Genomic DNA, 21,758 nt, shown 5'->3' with positions numbered 1-21,758 from the left:
CTGATACACTACTCTGATATGCCATTTGAGACCCCCATATATATATACATCTGCCACCTTTTCTTAGAAGCTAAGGAACGCTTTACTTGAAGTGGTATGGAGACAGTAGCACATGCAGAAGTCACTTTGCTGTATTTACTCTGGTTTGCTACTGTTTAGCTGAAGTAAAATGCTCTAGTGAGATGCTGGCTTAAAGAAATTATGATGTAAAGTATCTCTTCAGGACAAGACTGGTTTTCTTTCAAATTGCTCTTTTTGGTAGACCATCACAGAAGCAGAATCATTTTCCTAATCTCAGTCCAAACATATAATGCATTCTTTTTAGAGGATATATAGGTCCAAAAAGACTATGATATTAGCATGTCTCTGTCACTGTGCAATGGTGAGTGAGCAAACATAATTTGGGGACTTGAATACTAATGCTTTCTGAATTCCAGGTCAAATGATTAACAATCATTCTTTTCTATTGTTTCATTCATAATCACAAAAAAAAAAAAAGGAAAGAAAAAGAACAGCATGGTGGTGGTATAAATTAATACCTTTTGCTTCACAACGTTGGATAATTAGAAATGTATTTTAAATCAATAACTAATGTTCAATTTTGCCTAGTAGCTTCTGATAAAATGAACAGATTATAATACCAAGAATTGAAAATACAAATACACTTTTCTTATATATCCATCATAAAAAAGAGAAAACAAAAAAAAATCTGTCCAGTTACTAGCCTTTGGAAGTTACCTTTAACATGCTTGGGAAAGCAGCCTACCATAGGTCAACATAACCCTATTGACAAACCAAGTAGACAGGAGAATATTCTTATCTTCAATTAGCTTTCACTCTAGCTTATGAAAGTACTCCTCTTGTACTGAAGAATCCAGCTGTTTTCCGTTCCAGGCTCCCATTAAAGCTGTAGAAAAACTCTGCTGACTGCATGCCTTTAGGATAAAGTTTGAAAGTGTTCATGTCACACATAAACAGCAAGGGAAAGAAAAAAAAAAACAAAAAGAGAGAGAAATAAAAAATATAGTGACTGCTTTACAAAATAATTATCTAAATATGGCCCATTGTCTAATTTGGGAATTTCTCAAGTCAATCACAGTAGGGTGTTTTTGTGTGCCCAGATGCATTTGTAAGGCTTTTTTAGCATTACACTTATATCCAAGAATACTCTTCACATAAGATGTTCTTTATCATCAATTTATGATACTTCCATATTAAACAAGCATTCAAGCTTCAGTAGCAGATGCAAAGTGTCTGAATATTCTGCACAAAGTCATTCTTGAATGTGGTTTTGTGCAGGGTTTTGGAACTGAACCACAGAACAGTTCATTTTCTGTCACAATACTGTGCTAAAATTACAGCTTGGCTTTTCAATGAGAAGTTTTATATCAGCTCTATACACTTTAAAAATTTGTTAAGAGTTAGGACAGTTTCTCATTACACCACTTAAAGCAGATTCAATATGTACACATATTTTGTAAGTGATATAGTCACAGTTTTATTTGCATTTGCTGGTACATATTTGTTTTCTTCTAATATTAAGTCTGGATATACATTTAAAGTGTGGGGGGGGTGTCTTAATTTTTGAACAGTGAGAACAAGAAAAGGTTAAAACTTGAATTTGAAACTCTAAAGAGATCACTTGATATACGTGATACAAGTAGAGGACTAAAGAACAGGTTCAGAAAAACTTATTTCACAGTTTATTGAAATAAGTGGAATATGAATAGAGGAGTGGAAACGTCTATATATTATGAAACATTATTAAACGTAATAGTTTAAGAAGTTAAAATAAGATTATGGTTTTGCATTCTTGTCTTGCCAGGGCACTTTGAACATTTTAAAAAAGACCTTGAAAAATTTAAAGCTTTCTAATCTCAAACACAACTATGCAGTATCTATCACTGCAACATGATGCAGAGGGAGAAAACATGCCATAGGCAAAGAAATGGTGAACTAGAATATATGGATATACTTATATTGAGTAAGAAAAAATAAATACATGGTAAAACCCAAATCAATTTGTCTGGGAAAGATTGACACTTTTGTGTGCAATAGTGCAATACAGTATCTACAAAATTGGCTCTATCTCATTAAGGCTGTATCGTAAAGCTGAATACTTATTCAATGCATTAAATACACTGGCATTATGACTTCTTGATCTAGTTGTATGTTGCTAATACAAATCTGGAAATGTAAGTGAGGTCCAGTAGAAACAAAAGAAACAGAATATTAAATGTACCTGTAGTTTTACCTTGGTGAGTCTGGTAGCAGCTGAACTAATTAATTCTGTGATTGAACGGTTGATTGGCTTTGGCTGAAATTAAGGCTGCCATAGTAATTGATTCAAGATGGGGAAGTGGAAATTGATATAAAGACCATATGATGGTGACGTGAATTGATAGCAAGCTTCTGGAGTGTTTGCCTTTGGAAGCTGAGTTAGCTTTGTTTTCCAGTTGTTATAATTGTCCATTGATATAGAAATCAATATTGTAATTTGAACACTTAACACCAGATTTCAGATTGCAGTTTATACAGAATCTTCATTTTTTATTTTTTTAATTTATTTTTTTAATTAAAAAATTTTAATTAAAAATTTTTAATTTAAATTTTAATTAAAAAAAAATAAAAATGTCAAATTAATTTAGCTTTAAAAATGTCACAGTTTTAATTAGATTGATTTGGATTTTTTTTTCATTTTTTGCCATATCAGGTACCTGATAGCCTTCAGAGATGACTGAAGACTTATCTGGAATCTGTTCAATCTTAGTAAGAAAGAGCATGAATACCTACTGCTCCTGTATGGTTTGCTTCTCAACTACCAGTTGAAACCAACATATCGGGTTAATTCTCCATCTTGTTTAATAAACAGGAGAAAGTCCTCAAACGTTTACATCTGATACAATACAGTATTGAAGAATGTGAGGCCTTATTTTGAAACTCAAACACTGCGTTGCCATATTGCTGCTAATCAGAATCCCAAAGAACAGCATTTTGTCTCAGTTCTGTTGTCAGAGGCAGCCTGAAACCTTCCATAAATAAGATCTAAGGCATTACAAACAGAAGCCACTGAAATTCACATTTTTTAATTAAGCTGCAAGCTCTACTCGAAATTATACAAACAAAATTGAAAATACTTTATCTCCCTAAGACCTTCAAATTGTGCTTTTAGTTCCTCTAATCTTAAAGCAGGGCAGAGTGCAAAAAAGCTATTTCTTTTGATGAATTACATTGTTAGGTTCTGATTCAACTTTTATTATATCCTGTAACATTTAACATGAGTGTCACTAGAAACATTAAAATTGCTATAAATTTTATGTATGAAAGCATGAAATCTCATTGCTATGTTAAACAGTTGTGTGGTTTCTGACTGTTCAGAAAGTTCTGCTTCATTTCTGTTTATTAATTGCATTTGAGAACTGTGCAACTGCTGCCTATTCTGTTTGCCTGAGCACGGTGCCTAATAGGCACTCACATCCTTTATTTACCTGACAAGCATCTAGAAGTGGTGCTATGTGGCTATGATTTTGCAGCGATGATACATTTCACTGACTGCATGCAGCAGGTAGTTTTGCTTTAGAACTCAAATTAAAAGCTTGGAAGTTTACCATAGACTTCAGGAGGTCTGGGATGAATGGAAGGTTGCTAGCCCATTGCTCTGTTTGTTTTTAAGGAAAACTTTTGTTTCTGATCAGGAGAGAAACATCATCTGTCTGTTCGAATGTGCTGTACACGGAGGCACCACAATTGTCTTGAGGTCAGAAACAAAATAATGTTCCCTGGACTCAAGCCCAAATGTTTTATTTTTATTTAGAATGGATTTAAAAAAATAAAATCAGAAATTAAATTTAGAATCCAAATGGTGTTTGAAGCGTGTACCTCACAATTGGGGTCTGAAAAATCCCATCAACACTTACCTCTTCTGAGGTACACTGCCTGACTCCTGCTTATAATTTAAGTCACATTTGGATCACTATTTAATGGTCTAAATGAGACTTGAGTTAAACAAAGGCTATATGCACTTCTCTGCTACCTTGAAATTTAAGCGTACACCTATGGAGCTTGTAACATCTTTTCCTTCCCTTTTTTTTTAGCATGGGGGTAGAAGCACCAATACCTATTTTCAAAAGTGAGCTGGCACTTCACCACGTGCATCTTGTACATGTACATTCACATATACATATGTACATGTACAAGCTGTATATGTACATGTACATGTGTACAAGAATGGAGATGAAGTCTCCTGATATAATATCAAAAATAACATATTGGTTCCTTTATTCAAGATCGTATCATGTTAGCAAAGAAACTGAGCATCTGATATGAAATCAATAAATGTGAGCATTTCACAGAAGCAAATTACTCTCTGAGGAGAAATTGATCTCTAAAGATCATATTTTAAAAAATGTTGCATCTTTATGAATAAGAGATGGGGGTCATGTCAGATTAATAAAGAGACAGACTAGGAAATAGATATTCTATAATGAAATGCATTTTTATGTCTGTGTGTGTCCCGCTATCTTAATTATATCAGCATACAAACTCACAAGTGTTTCACTGTTTACAGCTGAGATTTACGTATGTCCCTGCATTGTTAAGATGGAAAGTCTCATACTAAGTTTGATGTATTTGTGCTTTTCCATTCCTATTTTATTTAAGCATGCTTCAAGGTCCTGCTGTATTTCCACAAAATTCTAGATGCAGCAGATTTTTCTGAGACACAAAGTGGTAACACCCCAGCACCTACGAGTTAATCCTGCAGATTCAGAGTTTAGAATTTAGATTTAACAGGAAACACCATTCTGTAAATCTGCTGATTTTTAATGCAGCTTTCCTTATGTCATCTATCTACAGCAAATTAAATGAAGCAAATAACAATGCACAGTAGAAAAGCTTGTAATTAGAGAATTATATGCTTATGCAAATGAAAAGAAAATACGCCATTATTTATCATCAACTTTTCTTGTATTTTGTCTGCAGTTTGAAATCCATCAAATACTTTACATAGATAAGCTTCAGTCTGAGGGACAAAATGGGGTGTATATGAGAGCGATCTCATTTAAAAGAAAGTGAATATGCTGGGAGAAAGTTATGGACATTGATCCTGCTGCACTGAAGAAGCTTTCCCCAACACAGGGAATCATCATTGCTATACAGACTGATGTACAAAGTCCACCACTTTAACTTACTCCTTATGCTAATGAATAAATCCAGGAAAATGTGATTTCACTTAGTGATGATAGAACAATGAAATGCTGCCTGGACCAAAACTGATCATATGCAACTCATATGCTGTACTTACTTACATATATGTAAGATTTATGTGTACCTTACACTACAAAGTTGTTATTTAGGTCTCTGTGATTGCATGATTTTTTTCCTGAAAGCCTGCTTTATAGCTGTCATCATCCTGCCATCAACTCCTGTGAGCACAGGCAGTCGTAGTGCTCTTGTTAGGAATGATACACCTCGTTGGCTTATGTGTGTCTTCTTCCTTGGGGATGAAAACTGAATAGGGTTTAATGAAACAGTTCAGCAAAGTTGAGGACGTTAGGAGTCCAATGCTGGTGGGGGATGTTCAACCACAACCTGTCCAAGAAATTAAGCCAGAATGACAAAAGCCCTTCTTCCCTTATCTCTTCCTGGAAAAATCTGGATTTCTGGACGCTGAGTAGCAGGGGCAGTATCTATCACATGAGACTAAGAAATGCACAACCAAAGCTTTGTGGAAGTTTTGGTAATTTGGAATGGTTAGATACCTTCCTTCATTAAGGATCTTCTGGGGACTCCCATTCATCACTGATTGCCATCTGTTACCCATTCATCATGAAGAACTTAAAAGGTCTTGGCCTGGGTAAAAAGGGTCACTCCAGCCAAGCTGGTGAATTTAGACTGTTGTACTCCAAGGATCAGACCCAAAGCTTGGACAAAGCAGACTTATTTTTTAATTTCTTAGTGAATTTTTATGAAGTGCAAAACTGTCCTGTCTTTGGGTGTGTATAGGACACACTTTATTCCGTCTTTCTCCCTTTTCAGTATATCTTTTTTATACAGTACTAGACATATGTAAGTCAATGTATATAAAATGTCACAAAGTTGTGTCTGATTGTAAAATGCAAAGCATACTGAGGAGAAACTAAAACAAAAGAAGTTGAGGAAAGTGTTTAAAAAAATATTTGGAAGTGATCCCATAATACAGTTAATTTAAAATGCAGTTTTGTCATGGCTTCATTGTTCCTACTAATTGTTACAGGGAAGAGTGGTTTTGTGTTCACACAGGCACGGTGGGATGGCCTGACAGGGCGCATAACCTTCAACAAAACGGATGGCTTACGGAAGGATTTTGATTTGGACATTATTAGCCTCAAGGAGGAAGGAACAGAAAAGGTAACTAGATCTTTTGTAAAACAATGACAAAAAGCTAATTTGACAGGGGCATAGGAAAATTCATTCTCCTCAGCTTAAGACTCCTGTGCTTGGGGTAAAAGCCACATTTTCCAAGATTATTTAAGTCAAAGTGAAAACAGAGCCACTAAGATTGATTTATTATTTTACAATGTGTACCTTACACTTTGAGGTGTGGGACAGGAATTTGGGACTGGCAATAATTATATGAATGAAAATAATTATTTTAAGCGGACATTACCTTCAGTTCTCACCACTGCAACTTGGTGTGGTAAACTCGTATAGAGAGGTAAACCCTAGTCTTATCTATGATTCTATGATCTTACATGTACTGCTTTTATTAAATGTGACATGAGGGAGAGAGGAAAGAAGGTGCTTGAATAGATAACCTCAACAAGAATTGAGATGTTAAAAGTCCGTCATATTTTTCAGATTAGATTAGTTCTATTTCCCTTGCCCCGGCTCTCACTCAGCCAGCAAACATGGGCTCTCAATGGGCAGCACCAAGCCCCTTCCACCGCCACCTAGGAGGTGGCTGCTCTGAGTGTCTAAAAAGTCCCTAACACAGGTATTGCCACCAGCTCGTGTCAGCTGGAGACAGCATTGTCCCTTGCTCTGTGTACACTGTCTTGACTCTGAACGATAATTGCTGATGGGTTAATTGAGGCTTTAAATGTAATTACTCCCACACAGCTCTCCAGACTGATTCTCTTTTCATTTTTAATGAAGCACTCTGTTTATTTTTCTCTGTACAAAGGCTGCTGGCGAGGTTTCTAATCATTTATATAAAGTGTGGAAGAAGGTTTGTACACAGACAGGTGATGCAAAAAACCTTTGGGCTGGGTCTTAAGACTCATCCTTTGGGTTTTGAAAGTGACTTATATTGCAGTTTAGAGACAACCATCTACCAGAGAGTATGCATTTTTTCTGGTAGAATAAGTTTCACCCCAACTTGAGACACTGTAATTCCAAATAGTAAGACTTTGACAGCATTCAGCTTTTTTCACCAAAATATTTTTGTAATTATTATTTTATTTTTTGGGAGCTGTGATTTTCCTCTCTGACTGGAGCCACCTGGTTACAGCAAAAGCAGCTCTTTTCTCAGCTGTTACCCTTCCCAGTTCACCTAAAATTTACCATGAATGGTAAATTTACACAATTTTGAATGTGGATTAGCATCAGCAGCAAGGACTGTTCTAATATGCAGGATTGGGAGGTTTTTTGCCTCCCACAAAATATGCACTATGCAGGCAATGTTCAAGCATTGTTGACTCAAAATTTTGACAAGTGTGTTATTAGCTTCTTACAGAAAATAATACAGATGATTAAGTGGGTGCTGTCATTCACTAACATATGGAAATTGGAACTAAGCCTGTTTATAAAGGATCTAAATTACCCCAGGAATCTCATCCCTTTTTTAATGTGAGGTTCCTCTGCCTTGTGGAAAAGGCACCAAAGTGGGAGTCAGAGACAAGCTCCATGTGCTGCTCCCCGCTGGAGGTACAACCCACAATTGCCATTCTGTAAGAAGATAACAACCACATTAATCATGCTTAAAGTGTTCTGCAGTCACAAGATAAAAATTTCTTATAATCCTTAGAATTATATTTTGTACGTATTTCACACAGATCTCATGATTTCCCACCCCTCCTATATACACAGTTAAAAAAGATTTTGGTTTGGTGTTGTTTTGGAAGGGATTTTAATGCTACAGAGTAGACCAGTGTAAAACAACCTATAGTACTCTTTGTGTGTTCTTATAAAGCACATACTTAATAACCTTGTTTTAATCTTCAGTGAATAAGGCTAAGGCTGCCATTTCCCTCATTACTGGTGAATAGATCATCCTACCTGACATGCAGAACGCTGTTGGACCAATCTCACTTTTGACTCTTGGCATTTTGTGTTACGCTGAATTGATTTAAACCAAATTACAATTGGTTCAAAGCACAGGCCTGCTGAGAAGGGCGTATGACACCTCTCAAAGTTGTCACTAAACTGCAATAACTCCCCTGGATTCACCATAGCAATGTACTACCTTGACCTCATTCTTCCAGTGACCCTCCAACCTCCTCCATCACTCTAATCAAGGTTGACCTGTGGTATTATTCTTTTACCCAGACCTAGAGTGGTATCCTGGTGTATTTTGTATGCACTGTGACTGTGTTGCTCCATGCTCTTTACGGTTGTTCTCCTCTTCCCTGCTGCCAGCCAATAAAAGCATATCAAGTCAGTAACAACGAGCAGAACGGCTTCTGATTAACTCAGCCAACCTGGTGCAAATTCAAGGACACTGGTTATTTACTACATTCTTGGCACTCACTATCATAATGCCCAGCATCCAGTGTACTTTCTAGATCAGTTTCCCAACATGATCTAGTTTTGGAAACAAAGAGAATGACTGATAAATGCTTGAAAAAATAATTTTTAGAAATGGCACGACAAAAAAAAATCTGCAAGAAGAAAGCAATGGCATCCAGGGACACAAACCCAAAATTTGTTTGAAATGATACTGTTATTACTCCACATCCACAGTCAGCATGCACATACTAATCTGCTGGGTTTGGTACAAAGGCAGTGCCATCTCTGCCTCAGCTAACAACCAAAGAAAGAGTCCAGCCTGTGCCTGAAATGACTGAGCATCTGACAGCAGATAGAGACCTCCAGTATAGAGAATAAGTGGGTTTTGTCTCAGACTTACTTGGCAGCTTTGGTGGCAATCCCAGCAGGGAGGATCTGAAAGCAGATCACTCCTGGGTAGAGCTGAAACGTGCTGGCAGAGCTGTGTGGTGAAGTCCTCTGTGGATAGGCAATGTCAATCCCCCAAGCCATCCTTCTGGTGCCCTCCACAAATGTCCAATACCAGCCAAATTTCCTGAGCCAGCTCCTTGCCTGGAGTTCTCTCATGTCAGCCCTCAGCCATGCTGTATATGTAAATCCAAATGTACCAAATGCAAAAAAACCCTGAATATGCTTTCAGACTGTGCTTATGTTAAGTAAATATTTACCTGAACAAATGAACATGGTTATAATTTCTGCCCTTATGAAGTGTATATCCAAATCCACTGAAATCGTGAAGATCTTTCCCTTGAGGCTTCAGATTGAGCATTAAATAATGGAATTCTTCACTACCTCCAAGTCTAGAAAGGAATTTGCCTTTGGCCTTTTATATTTACTGAACAAATATTGGTCAGTGTGTGCAATGGTATCACCTTTGTAGCTCTGTCATATATAGTAGAAAGAAATGACAGAATAATCTTTGCTAAACCTGCTGAAGGCACAATGAAAGCAAAAGGCCAGTGCATCCATCAGTCTGCTTTGACATACTTATTCAAGCTTTTAATCTGTTGTGTTGGAAGGGAGAGGTCTTGCCATATGTTTCAACTCTACCATTTGCAAAATTTAAACAAAAAAATACCATAGAAATAGACATTTGACATTTTTTAGGAGGAAACAAAGCCAATATGTTCCACTTTTGTAGCAAATTGGCTAATACACCACTGTACTGGCATGCCTTATATTCTTACAGCTCATTCATTCCCACCTGCTTTTGAAAGGGTGGTACGTTCCCTGTGTTTTCTAAATCAGTCATTTGATGTTGCTGCCTTACTTGGACCTACAGCTGTTTCCCTTCTCTAGCATTTCGTACTGCTGGTGTCTCTTTCTGTGGTGGCTAGAGCCAGTGCATTCTTCCTAGGTGGTGAGCATTTAGGGAAATGTTTTGGCTCGCCATAACCAGGCAGCCACTTACGTTCTCTCTGGTGTGCAGATTGGGGTTTGGAACTCATACAGTGGCCTTAACATGACAGACAGCAACAAGGACCGATCGACCAACATCACGGATTCCTTGGCTAACCGGACACTTATTGTCACCACCATTTTGGTAAGTCTCACTGTGTAGCGGTGCCATTGTCACCTACAGCCATGCCATAGGATGCAGGTATTGCTGATGATTGCAGGGCTCTCCGTGGTTGCCTTTGCCACCTCCGCCCTGCACTCCATGGCTGTTTTCCTCTGCACTAAGCAATGTTTTGTTAAGCTATCTGTTTTCAAGCAATTGTTTTGATTTAGACTCACAATCGACATACACATTCATCTAACCACAAGATTGATTCAAAAATATCCCACTGCCAATGAAAGACTCTTGGGAATCTCTGCTTCCAAAATTGTATAGCTTATTTCAATGTTTCAGAGATGAACCCTGCATACTTTTCTTCCCAGAAGCATTAACACGCAGTTTTGTTTTCAGTGCTTATATACCCTTCCTTTTTACTGAAAATGAAATGATGAGGACTTACAGAAAACAGCAAACAGCAGATAAACAGATTATGTCCTTACTATGACAGATGGAAAATATGCAATGGGGTATTCACGAGTTGTTCTGCCTTGTGCTTTCTGCCTGGCCAGTAATGCCATTTTTTAAATTATTCTGCCTAATTCCTCAGGAGGAGGGGAAGAGCTCAAAGGCTCCCATTACACTCCTTTTCTATTGCCAGAGGCCTTTTGCTACATTAAACTGCAGAAACCTCCTTGCCCACGTCTTCTACCCAAAATGCTTTAAAAATAAAAGCAACAAGGTACTTTGCAATCTACCTATGCCATTCTCCATTCACTCTGAATACATGCTCAACTCATTTTTTTCCAATAAAGATCTATTTCTCACAAAGTATAAAATTTTAGGTTCCTCTTATGGTTATTTTTCTGTTATTTAGGCTTCTCTCTCCTTCAATATCCCTTCCTGTTCCTTAGGGTGAGACAATGTACAGATCTCAGGTCTGATTTTGGAGCTGCTAAGCACTACTTTAATTAAAGCTCCTGGGAGCTATGAATGATCTGTTCTGCTGAAAATTAGGGGCCTTATGCTTATCATTAACTGATTCAGTCAATTTGTTAACACACCTAAAACAGCTTTTAATGGACACAGTAAATTACTGGTTTGCATCTAATTTATTATGAAATATTAGGATAATTTAGAGAAACCGGTATAATCTGAAACAAACCTAATTTCTATTGCTACATGTCTACTCTCTTTTTCTATAGGAAGATCCCTATGTTATGTATAAGAAGTCTGACAAGCCCTTGTATGGAAATGACAGATTTGAGGGTTATTGCCTGGACTTACTAAAAGAGCTGTCAAATATTTTAGGCTTCATCTATGAGGTCAAACTAGTTTCTGATGGTAAATATGGAGCTCAGAATGACAAAGGAGAGTGGAATGGGATGGTCAAAGAACTCATAGATCATGTAAGATTGAATCCTTCTCTCTTTATTCTTCTTTTAAAATACCTGTTGTGTTTTATATAAGCCCAGCCCAAACATGTTTGCTTTAGTTTTAGAGCCATTACTCTTTCTTTATGGCCACCTGTCAGAGTAGGAAGTCACATTAGTACATCTGTACCAACAGTTTGCAGGTGTGTGGGAGAACATCTCCAGTGGGGCAGTGGGCACTAGCATGGGTCTTGCCACCCTTCAGCTACAAATTCGAGCTGCAAAGACTGAGCTTCCAGATCCCCTCTGCCCAGTGGCTGCCTCTGATCTGTGGATATAGTCCCTACCCAGATGCTCTGGCAGTCCTTGATCACAGTCTTCCCTGTTGCACAGGACCAAGCTTCATGTCCCTGGTCATACCTGTCTTAGTGACATGAAAGTCACAAATGTCCCTCTGCCTGCAAAAAGAGGAAACAGAATATCATGTACCAAATAATACCCTAGCAATGTTAAATTTATAGTAAAATTTAGTTTAGTTTTTAATACTTGGGGGGGGAAAAGTAGGGTTATTATTGCATTTGCTGAACATGAAAAAGAATGAGTATTTTCCCATTTGTGATTTCAGAAAGCTGATCTGGCCGTTGCTCCTCTCACTATTACCTATGTAAGAGAGAAAGTAATTGATTTTTCCAAGCCCTTCATGACACTGGGAATCAGTATCTTGTACCGGAAGCCCAATGGGACAAACCCTGGAGTTTTCTCCTTTTTAAACCCTCTTTCTCCTGATATTTGGATGTATGTTCTCCTAGCCTGCCTTGGAGTCAGCTGTGTCCTCTTTGTCATTGCAAGGTAAGCCAAAGACTTAGTTTTAGGTGTATCCACATTAAGTACCTCTCCTCCCATAGGTGATGCATGGGCTCTGCAGAACAGATATAGCATAATAGTATCCTAAGGGATTTATCCCATCCTAAACCATAACATTCTAGAAGTCCCTTGGTATTCTTTCTGCTATCACCTTTATATATTGCAATGTGATGAGATTTTACTTTCCTTAAGGGCTGAATGGAGAGAAATATCCGATGAAATGTGTCAGCTTCTCTTTGTCAGTACGCAACACCTCAGCAGACTTCATGTTGAAAAGCATTTTGTATTATGTACATATAAGCACTTCTCTTTTCCACTAACAGTGCACACAGTTAAAAGGTAAGAAAGAGGATGTGAATATATTTTTGCTGAAGGATGCCAATTAGCTCAGCTAATTTCCCCTTGAAAATATGAGATAATGTGACAGGGAACCTGAGGGGACAATCTGTAAGGTGAAGTATACCTGAAACTCTCTCCCAGCATTGTCCTGAGGTGCACCCTGTCTGTCAATGGCAGGCCTCCAGTGATGTCCTTATTCAAAACCAGAAGGAAATAAGCCCATACACACCACTTTTCCAAATGAATATAAAGCTTATAAAGTCCTCAAAGGCAGGTATGCCACAAAGTTTCTGAACAAGTGGACAACACTCACAGCTCCAGAGGGCCAGCAGTGTACTCTATGTACTCAGGGTACTTTTAAGCCTTATCATTAGCTTAAAAACTCTAGACAGCTGATATGGTTTCGAAAACTGGATATAAGCTACTTATGGCCTTAGAGACCATGGACCACAATCAGTCATTTGCTCTAGAGCTTTGAACAAGAGCAAACCAGGTGTGAAAGAAAATGAACTTAGAAACTTGTCAGAGGAAACTGGTCATTTGAGGCATACATTTTTCTATAGTCCTGAATAAACCTGGACTCCAAACTGGCATATTTATTGTCCTTTTCTTCAGCTAGTGGCCTTGGAATTTCATTTCCAACTCTATTTAATCTCATTCTATCCTTCATTTTTCCATTTTTATGATTTAAAACATATTTTTATTAGTGCCTCATAGAGATTCATGTTTTGCTTTGTTTTACTGAGGATCCCTAATTAACCCTATCCCCACTTCTATTATGTGTTGTTTTGTATGTACAAGAATATATTCTATATTAATAAACTATATGGAAAATAGCCTGAGAAAACATTTATATTATGAAATAGAAGAACCAAAGTGAGGTGTCATTGGAAGCCCACACATTCACATCACTGTAATAGCAACAGGAATGCTGCAGTTTTTATTGCAACTGATGGCATTCATCTTTAAGAAGTCTTCATTAATGTATATATTCCAATGTATATATACATATACCTAATTCAAAGGTCATAAAATAATTGTAATCTGAATCATCGATTCTGATAACATGTTGTTCCTGACTTTCACTTCTGTGTGAACCAGGTCAAATTAAGCTCTTACTGCTTTTCCTCCAGTTCACTTGTTTTATTTTAGTCAAAAGACACAGTCCTGCAAACACTTGAGTCACACAGGCAGTTCTGCTGAGAGTGACCAGCCTCAGCCATGCATTTCTCTGTGGTCCATTGAACAACACTTGTTCCAGGTGGACGATCTGTGTGAATCCTTTGGTTGTTTGATTGTTTCTATACTGGTACCAAAGCATAGAAATTTGTGGAATTTGCTTTTTGCTTTAAATTGATGGAAATGTGAAGAAGAAGGAGAGAATTAGAGGAGGAGAGGTCATGGGTTAAGTTATTAGTGTTGGCCCTAGGTGAAAGAAAGAGTTCATCCATCCCTGGCAGCTGTGGAACGGTATACAATTAGTCATGACTTCCCACAAGCTCTTGCAGTGGCTCACTGTACCATAAATAATAACTCTTACTGTAAGCAAATCATGATCTCATTCATGACTAATATTAAATCTGCTCGACTGTAACAGACTGACTTTTCTGCAGTTGTGTGCCAAGACTAAAAACATCCCTTCGTCCCCTCCACCTCAGGACAGGCAGAAGGGAAAACAAAGCATGAGTTACCCTCAGTGCTTCTATTTTTTAAAATAACAGCAGCAACTTTGAAGGAATAATATGCATCAGGGTGCTCTGCCTGCTCCAGAGCTGCCTACGCATAGACACATGGCCAGGAGCAAACCAAAGGGAAACGCACAGTGCTTACAAGTCATCAGCTGTGAAACCTGTTTGCTTTTCTTTCTTGGCTGTTAAATATTGCTATAAATCCCAGTGAAGCCTTTGGGTAAATCTATAGGTTTGCCCTGTGTAACTGTGTTTTGTTTTGTTTCTGAAATCTTTCTAAAAAGCAGTGATTCCAGGACCAGTGTAACTAATGAAGCCAGATTTCCCTACAGATTTGTGTCTCATGGCGGACTGTGATAGCCAATTGAAGTTTGTCTGTCTGTTTGCTTTCTGTGCAGCTGAAGGATTTATAGGTGATTTTTCCCATGTGGATTAACTCATAACAAGTTCTGAGCTCATCCTGCAGCTTCTCTCCTAGTGGGGCTACTACTGGAATGTTTCACAACACTTGCAGGAGCATAATAACCTCTAATGCCTTTACCTATTTAACAAATGTGGCTAAAATTAGCTAAAAAACTTATATGTCATTCAAGGTTTAGAACCACACACATTCATAACATGCAGCACAAAATGTGACTTGTAACAACTTCAGTATATCAAGTTTGCGTATCATTCTCATAATCCACCTATTTTAGGAAAAGAGGAAAAGAATGTACTAGTTCAGCAAAACAGTTAACATAATTTTATGAATGTTCTGTTATTTTCTGACACATGCTTTTTTTGAACTGATGCCTAAAAGCAGTATCTAATTAGATTGCAACTACATAAGCTGAAGTACACAAAATTGTGTCCACATGTCATCCTAATTTACTTTACACTTTATAAATTTTGATTTATTCTAAGAAGCTAAGCTATTCTTATAGTCCGCGTCTAGACCTGCTCTAGATATATCAAGATTACTGTAACATTTGCCAAGTATTTCAGCAAATATTGTTATAAAGGCATTGAGAACCTCAAGAAGCGTCCACTTTCTGACACTGCCACAGTAACTTAAAGAGTTAACAGCATTTTGACATCAGTTCATGGAAGACAAATACTCAGGAATAATTTTCATAGACTGGGATAATCTTCCTATTATTTCTTCAGACTTTTCAGCAGCTGAATAATTTCTTATTCGTCTTTGAGCCTTATGTAGCACTGTCATTGTTATAATAATTTTTAAACTCAAGCACTGAAGTTTTTATCACTGTGAAGGATTACAGACTGACAAAGCTCTGTTTACTAAATACACTGGGAGTGAATGAACAAAGTATTTTCTGCCAAAACTTCCCTTTACTGCTAATGCCGTATCAACTATGCTGTTGATGTCAATGATGCTAGAGCTAGGTTGCTGAGGTAACCACCAGTGGTGAATAATGTCACACAGAGCCTATATAAAAAGGTGCTTAGGTGACTGAGCATCTCAGCTCTATCAGGAGCCTCAGCACAGCTGCTGCTGAAGGCTGAAAAGAGGAGAAATGGCCAGGAAAACAGAAGGCCTGAGCAGTGAAATAGAGATGAATTGTAAGCCAGGATCTTCTCAGAGCTCAGCAAATCAATGGAAACACAGGAAGAAAACTGGCTTTCGTTTCAAAGAGAAAAATAAATATATACCTTAGTAGCACATTAAAATACATACCCAGAGCTATAAAAATCTTTCCAGTCTGGCAGAAATAGTTTTTCTGCCAAAATTTCACTGCCAATTTCTAGCAATGGATGTTTTGCTCTTTTGGTGATGGAGATGTGTGCATCCAACCTGCTGAATGTGGTGGCTGTCTCAAACAATGCAAGATCCCAGCCTTAGACTTTCCAGTTATGTCAGGCAGAGTTATTTGTACATCTTCTTACTGTCCTGTGTTAACACTCTGGGATCCTGTGAGTGAATGCTCATCATGGGACCTCTTCACTTTTATGGCAGTTGGCAGCTCAGGCAACCTACAGGTCTTAATTTTGGGTCTCTTGTTAAGGATGTGTTTCCCTGTGTGTGCATGAACTGAGTTGGGAACAATTTTGTTACTACACAGCAGTTGCTTGCATTATTCGAGCACAAATTTAAACCATATAACTTGGTGATTGCACGCAGAACTGTTGTATCTTGCACCTGAAAACTGTCCTTTTTTATGATTTGAATACTGTTGTACTAGAAATGGTAATATTGTGCAGCTAATGACATCCTTAGCTACATACTGTTTCAATTAGTGGGTTCATTATAATCGGAGTTCATTACTTCGGCTAAGCAAGGCACTCTGCTTGCAACCGTGCGTAAATTCAATGCTTAATTATATTGTTGAAGCAGTAATTAAAATATATTGGCCTGGCATTGCCAATTAAAGCTATATTCATAAACTTCATGAGGAAGAATGCAAGCCACACAACAGTGGGAAGCAACAGCAGGCAAGGCACCTTGGGGAGAAATGGTCCTTAATGTAGCTCTGCCAAGTGTTGTGTGGAGCAGAAGGGGCACAGTTTGCAGTTGCAGGATGGTATGTGGGGAATAGAGCAGAACTCTTCCATTAAGGCAATCCTCCACATAATTTTCTCTCAGAAACACTGACAACATGGCCCTATGGCTTTCAGGCACTGCAGTTGCTCCCAAACACCTTTGAACGACTGGCAATCTTTTCTTTCGCTGCCATAACAGCCTTGTGCAGGGAGAGCACATTCAGCATCAAGCATGTCAGTTGCAGACAGCAAATGATGGTTGCTTTTAGAGGGCTTTTACTCCTCCATTATTTTCTGAATTCTATTCCAAAGAGCAGCTACATGACTTCGAGTTTTTCCCTGCTCCTGTGAATGTCTGTCTGTCAGCAGTGCAGGCAGGGAAGCTGTGGGGTGTTGCAGCAGCCTCACCCTTGAGGACTCTAAAGCCAAGAGTGGGAGGAGTAAGGGAGTAACCTTTTGCTAGATCTGGGACTGTAAAAACAGCTCTTGGCATTGCAATGCTGCTCCACGGCTTGCACAAGGCAGCTGCAGGACATTGGGCAGACAGCCTTTCAGCTGAGGTTTTTTTTTCCTTGCTTCCTTCATTAGCCTCCTCACTTTGTGTGTTGTTCAGCAGGTTTGCTGCCACTGTATGTACTCTATTTGATGTTTACGGATTGTTTCTGTTAACTGCCACAGGTTTACACCATATGAATGGTATAACCCCCACCCGTGCAACCCAGACTCAGATGTGGTGGAAAACAATTTTACTTTACTAAATAGTTTCTGGTTTGGAGTTGGAGCTCTCATGCAGCAAGGTACACCGGTTACACTTCGTTATCGCACACATCCCACAGTCTGCTCAAGGGCTTCTGTGCTGGTAAACTCCACCCTCTGTAAATACAGCTCATACTGTAAAACCTGATCTCAGAAACTAACAGAACAAAGGAAGAAAACGACGTGCCACTGCAACCGGGAGCAGGCAGAGGAAGGGAACCTATGAAACCCAGAGTAGGGCTGAAGCAGAAGGAAGGAGGGGAAGCATCCGAGAGAAAGAGAAGCAGACAGGGTCACATGGGAGTTTCTGGGGCCAAAACGTAAAATAATCGCAAGAGAGCTATGAAGTGCTTCATGCTGAAGTTGGGTTTATTGGTATAAGAGGTTTGGAAATAGGAAGGTGTTGGGCTCCATCCCAATGGAAACGGTAACAGCCTTAGCTACCCTAGAAAAACAGTTATAATTGCTGAACAACAACAACAAAAAAACATGCTCTTTCTTCAGAAGGGTTGTTAAGTTTGTTGACACTTGTCAAACACTTTGTTTAAAAACAAAACCAAACCTTTTTTTTTATGGCTTTTCTGCAGGTATGGGTCCCATCCTTCTGTAAATGCATCCAACCTTAGAAGCATTAACTTTACCCAGTCACAAGTTCCACCAGTTGATGATGATTTTGGAAACAGCTGACACTTAACTCAGTTGACAAGGAAGGGCAGTGAAGCTTACTCCATATGGGAAGTCAAACAGATATGTGTACTAAATGCATTTGGTTATGGCATATATGTTCTAAGATTTCCAATTAAATCACTATTCACAAAAACTGAGGTCCACTGAAAAGAATGCAGATATTTTCTGTCAAACATTTCAAGTTGAATCAAAGCTGACCAAAAACCTCCCACCCTGCAACAACAAGCAAAAAGGCAATTCAGAGGATAGCCCAGCAGTACCTTGGTATTAAATCCCTAAACGTTTAAGTAAGGAATATAAAACCATCTCTGCATTCATCCAGGTACAGTTTATTCTTCCCTCTTTAACAGACCTGAGTAGCAGTGAAAAAAACAAGAGGAGGATTTTTTCATAAGCATGGTAGAGAATAAAGTTTGTATTTTATCTAAGATGCACTTGCTTTTATTGGTGCACTAATGTATTGACAGGAGCTTTATCATAGAAATTACTTTGAAGAGGTTGGATGCTTTATTCTTTTATTTTCTTTCCAACTTATGAGTAAAACACAGGCTGAGGTTTTACAGTATCAGGCAGGTGTGTGTATATAACTGTGATTGCCCTGTGTGTGAAAGTGCCCCAGGATTTTGTGTTTTGGTGTACTGCCTTTTTTGGAGTTTACCATCATCCACAGCAAACTGTGGGATGCAGTGTCTGCTCGTTACCACTACCTTGGGTACATGACAGTCAGCCCCAACCAGACTCTGCTTGTCTTTCAAGAAGATTAAAAACAAAGCAAAAGAAAGAAACAAAGAAAGAAAGAAAGAAAGAAAAACAAAGAAAGAAAGAAAAAAACATTTGTAAGGCAACACAAATGTTTCCATGTACAAACTTGTGGTGCGTGTGATTGTAAGTGCATCATCGTTAATGTGAAGAGTTTGAACATGATGTGAATGGTTGTGACTCTGCATCTAGCGTTATGTTCTTTCTTGTTGGCAGCAGCTGCTTGTTGTGCTTGATTGGAAGCCACTTGTTATTAAATTTTAAAATGTGATGATCAGACTTTCTCTTTTCTACAGAGCGTGAGCAAAGTCTGGATCAGGATTGGCTGTCATGTCTGCCATTAAAAGGCACTAGAGAGACTTCAGCAAGTATTGTCTCTGACCCCGAGTCTTGCTAGCAACGTTTTTATTTAGATGTTACTTCCCCTGTTTTTCCCCTGCAAGTCTCAGATGTGTTATGCATACTCTGAAAGCATCCAAACAGGGCACATTTCATCCAATTCATTCAGACAAACTATCACTTTCAGAAAGGAAAGCTATCCGTCAGAGCCCCAGTTCAGCCAGGCAGTGGGTCAGACTAGGAGTATCTGGTTGAGGAGAGTGCATAGGGTGAAGTTGGTGAGCATGGAGCATATATTAACGCTTTTTTGTTGGAATCAATGCCCTCAGAAATGCAAACACTGAAGTAAGTGTTGGAGTGATCAAAAGAGATGCTGGGCATGCTTGGTTCAGCTGGGAGCAAAGTGTGCTCAGCACCTCACTAAAGAAAAACGGTAGCTCACTGCATAATTAATAGGCCGTGGCATTTTGAGCTTAATTGTACTGAATGTATTCTGCTGATTTTTCACACACAACTTTTTGCTAGAGGAAATCACAGGAGATTTGGCATCTCACCCAAAAAAATTCAGCACATAGGGCTTCTTGCCTACTCTCTTCTGCTGCCAGAAGGCTGCACTGGCAGATTTCATGATTGCTTGTTGAGGTATCTGCAAGGTATCTGGCTATTATTCATTATTGGGATCTATATGTCAGAGCTAGGTATTGCATCAGGGTCCAAGTGTAGAAATTATATTTATATAGCTGTCTAAGCTTGACAGAAATAATACCTTCAGGATGACTTGAATCAGCACTCATAGAAGCCAGCTTTTGCAGGTCAACCTCAGCTTAGAAATAAATGCTCTTCTCCTGAGATCAACAATACAATAAAGATTTCATTGTACTTAAAAAAATATAACCTGAAAAGCAAGAAAGTACAAGAGACCACAAACATAAACCCATATAGAGCTACAGCTCTTGAAACAAATATATTTGGACTCAAAAAATTTCAAGTGAATTTTGCTTTTAGACTGCTGCTTAATTTGAAATCTGTCCAGCACCAGGGCTGCAGAGGGCTGCACAGGCAGAGCATCTGCTCTCATAATTTGGCAATTCTGTCAACCTACTCAAACCCTTGGGCTATGCTTAGCTTTGACCTTTAAGAGACATGCCTATAAGTGTACAAAGCTAAGTTAAATCTGTTTGTAATTGTTCAGAAAGTTTTAACTCTTTTGGTCTTTGCCCCAAAAGTCACATTCAGAATTTTTCAAAGTCCGAAAATATTCTCAGTAACATGTTTAAATTTCTTACAGAAATCATTAAATAGCTGGGAAGAGATAATATGTCAACATGTTTTTCCAGTAATAGAAATATGTTTGTCACAGCAAAGGATTTACATGCTGAGATCTCTATTCACAGGCACTTAAGTTCTTTCTTAAGTCCATCCTTCATTAACAAAATAATTATGCAAAGGCTTACTTTTTAAATCAAAAGTATTCAAGTGACTGTGTAAGTGCCTTACTGAACCAGATCCTTGAATCCCAATGAGCTAAGTTCAGCAGTGATGCCTGTAAAAAGAAAAACAACATAAAACTTGCATCAGAATGCTTAGAAATAAAAGTACCTGTGTGGCTTAAATACAGTTTACCTGAGCTGTTTAGAAGCCAATTCAGTGTAATTAACTTCCACGGGTACTTTTCTGTAGGGTTCTATGACAATAGCAGAGTATTTTCGCTTTTGTTGGTGAGTGCAAGATCTGCTAAAACCCTTTCAGCAATAATGAGTGTTAAATACACTGGATGAAACTTTGCATTGCCCTGTAAATCCAAAGGACACATCCATTCACCCTCTGAATTTTCAGATGTAAACCACACATTTATAATAAGATGTGTTATGGGATTTTCTCTCAGGTTCGTACAGGCCAGTAAGTTCAGTGGAACTGTGTTGACTGCCCTGGTTCTGCTTAGGCATGTCAATAGGGTGCCCAGGGCAGGTTTCTCTTATAAGGTAGTTCTGCCAGGTAATTTGTAACTAGAACAAGCATTGAAAAGAACAGCATTCTACTAAAGATCTCTGGTCAAAAAACTGATCACAGTATACTGGCAAAGATTCAGAAAATGGACAAAAATACTAGTATAGCTTGCTGGGGATGTAAGAGGTTAATATCACAATGAGCATTAGCTCAGAAATGGAATGGGGCTTAGACCCGAGGATAATTCCATTTGTCATATATCATGGCATACATCCTCTTCACAGT

The 21,758-nt window shown here is 38.3% G+C and overlaps 1 protein-coding gene across 6 annotated transcripts in view; it reads left to right on the top strand.

Moving 5' to 3' along the window:
- GRIK1 (glutamate ionotropic receptor kainate type subunit 1) overlaps positions 1–21,758 on the top strand; it is a 168,549-nt gene that overhangs the window by 126,281 nt on the left and 20,510 nt on the right. For 4 of the 6 annotated variants that reach the window (XM_062622170.1, XM_062622171.1, XM_062622168.1 and 1 more), the window contains exons 8-12: positions 6,280–6,387; positions 10,175–10,288; positions 11,446–11,649; positions 12,239–12,462; positions 17,664–17,782. In XM_062622170.1, the coding sequence (XP_062478154.1) occupies positions 6,280–6,387; positions 10,175–10,288; positions 11,446–11,649; positions 12,239–12,462; positions 17,664–17,782 (769 nt within the window). Of the gene's footprint in view, positions 1–6,279; positions 6,388–10,174; positions 10,289–11,445; positions 11,650–12,238; positions 12,463–17,663; positions 17,783–18,328; positions 21,085–21,758 lie in introns of those variants that run through there. The other 2 variants (XM_062622172.1, XR_009965516.1) reach the window with 2 other exon arrangements.

Source organism: Pezoporus occidentalis, unplaced genomic scaffold (assembly GCF_034315485.1).
Source record: "Pezoporus occidentalis ecotype Australia unplaced genomic scaffold, CSIRO_AGI_Poc_V1 ctg24, whole genome shotgun sequence".
NCBI lineage: Eukaryota > Metazoa > Chordata > Aves > Psittaciformes > Psittacidae > Pezoporus > Pezoporus occidentalis.
This window is presented reverse-complemented; position numbering and strand designations above follow the sequence as displayed.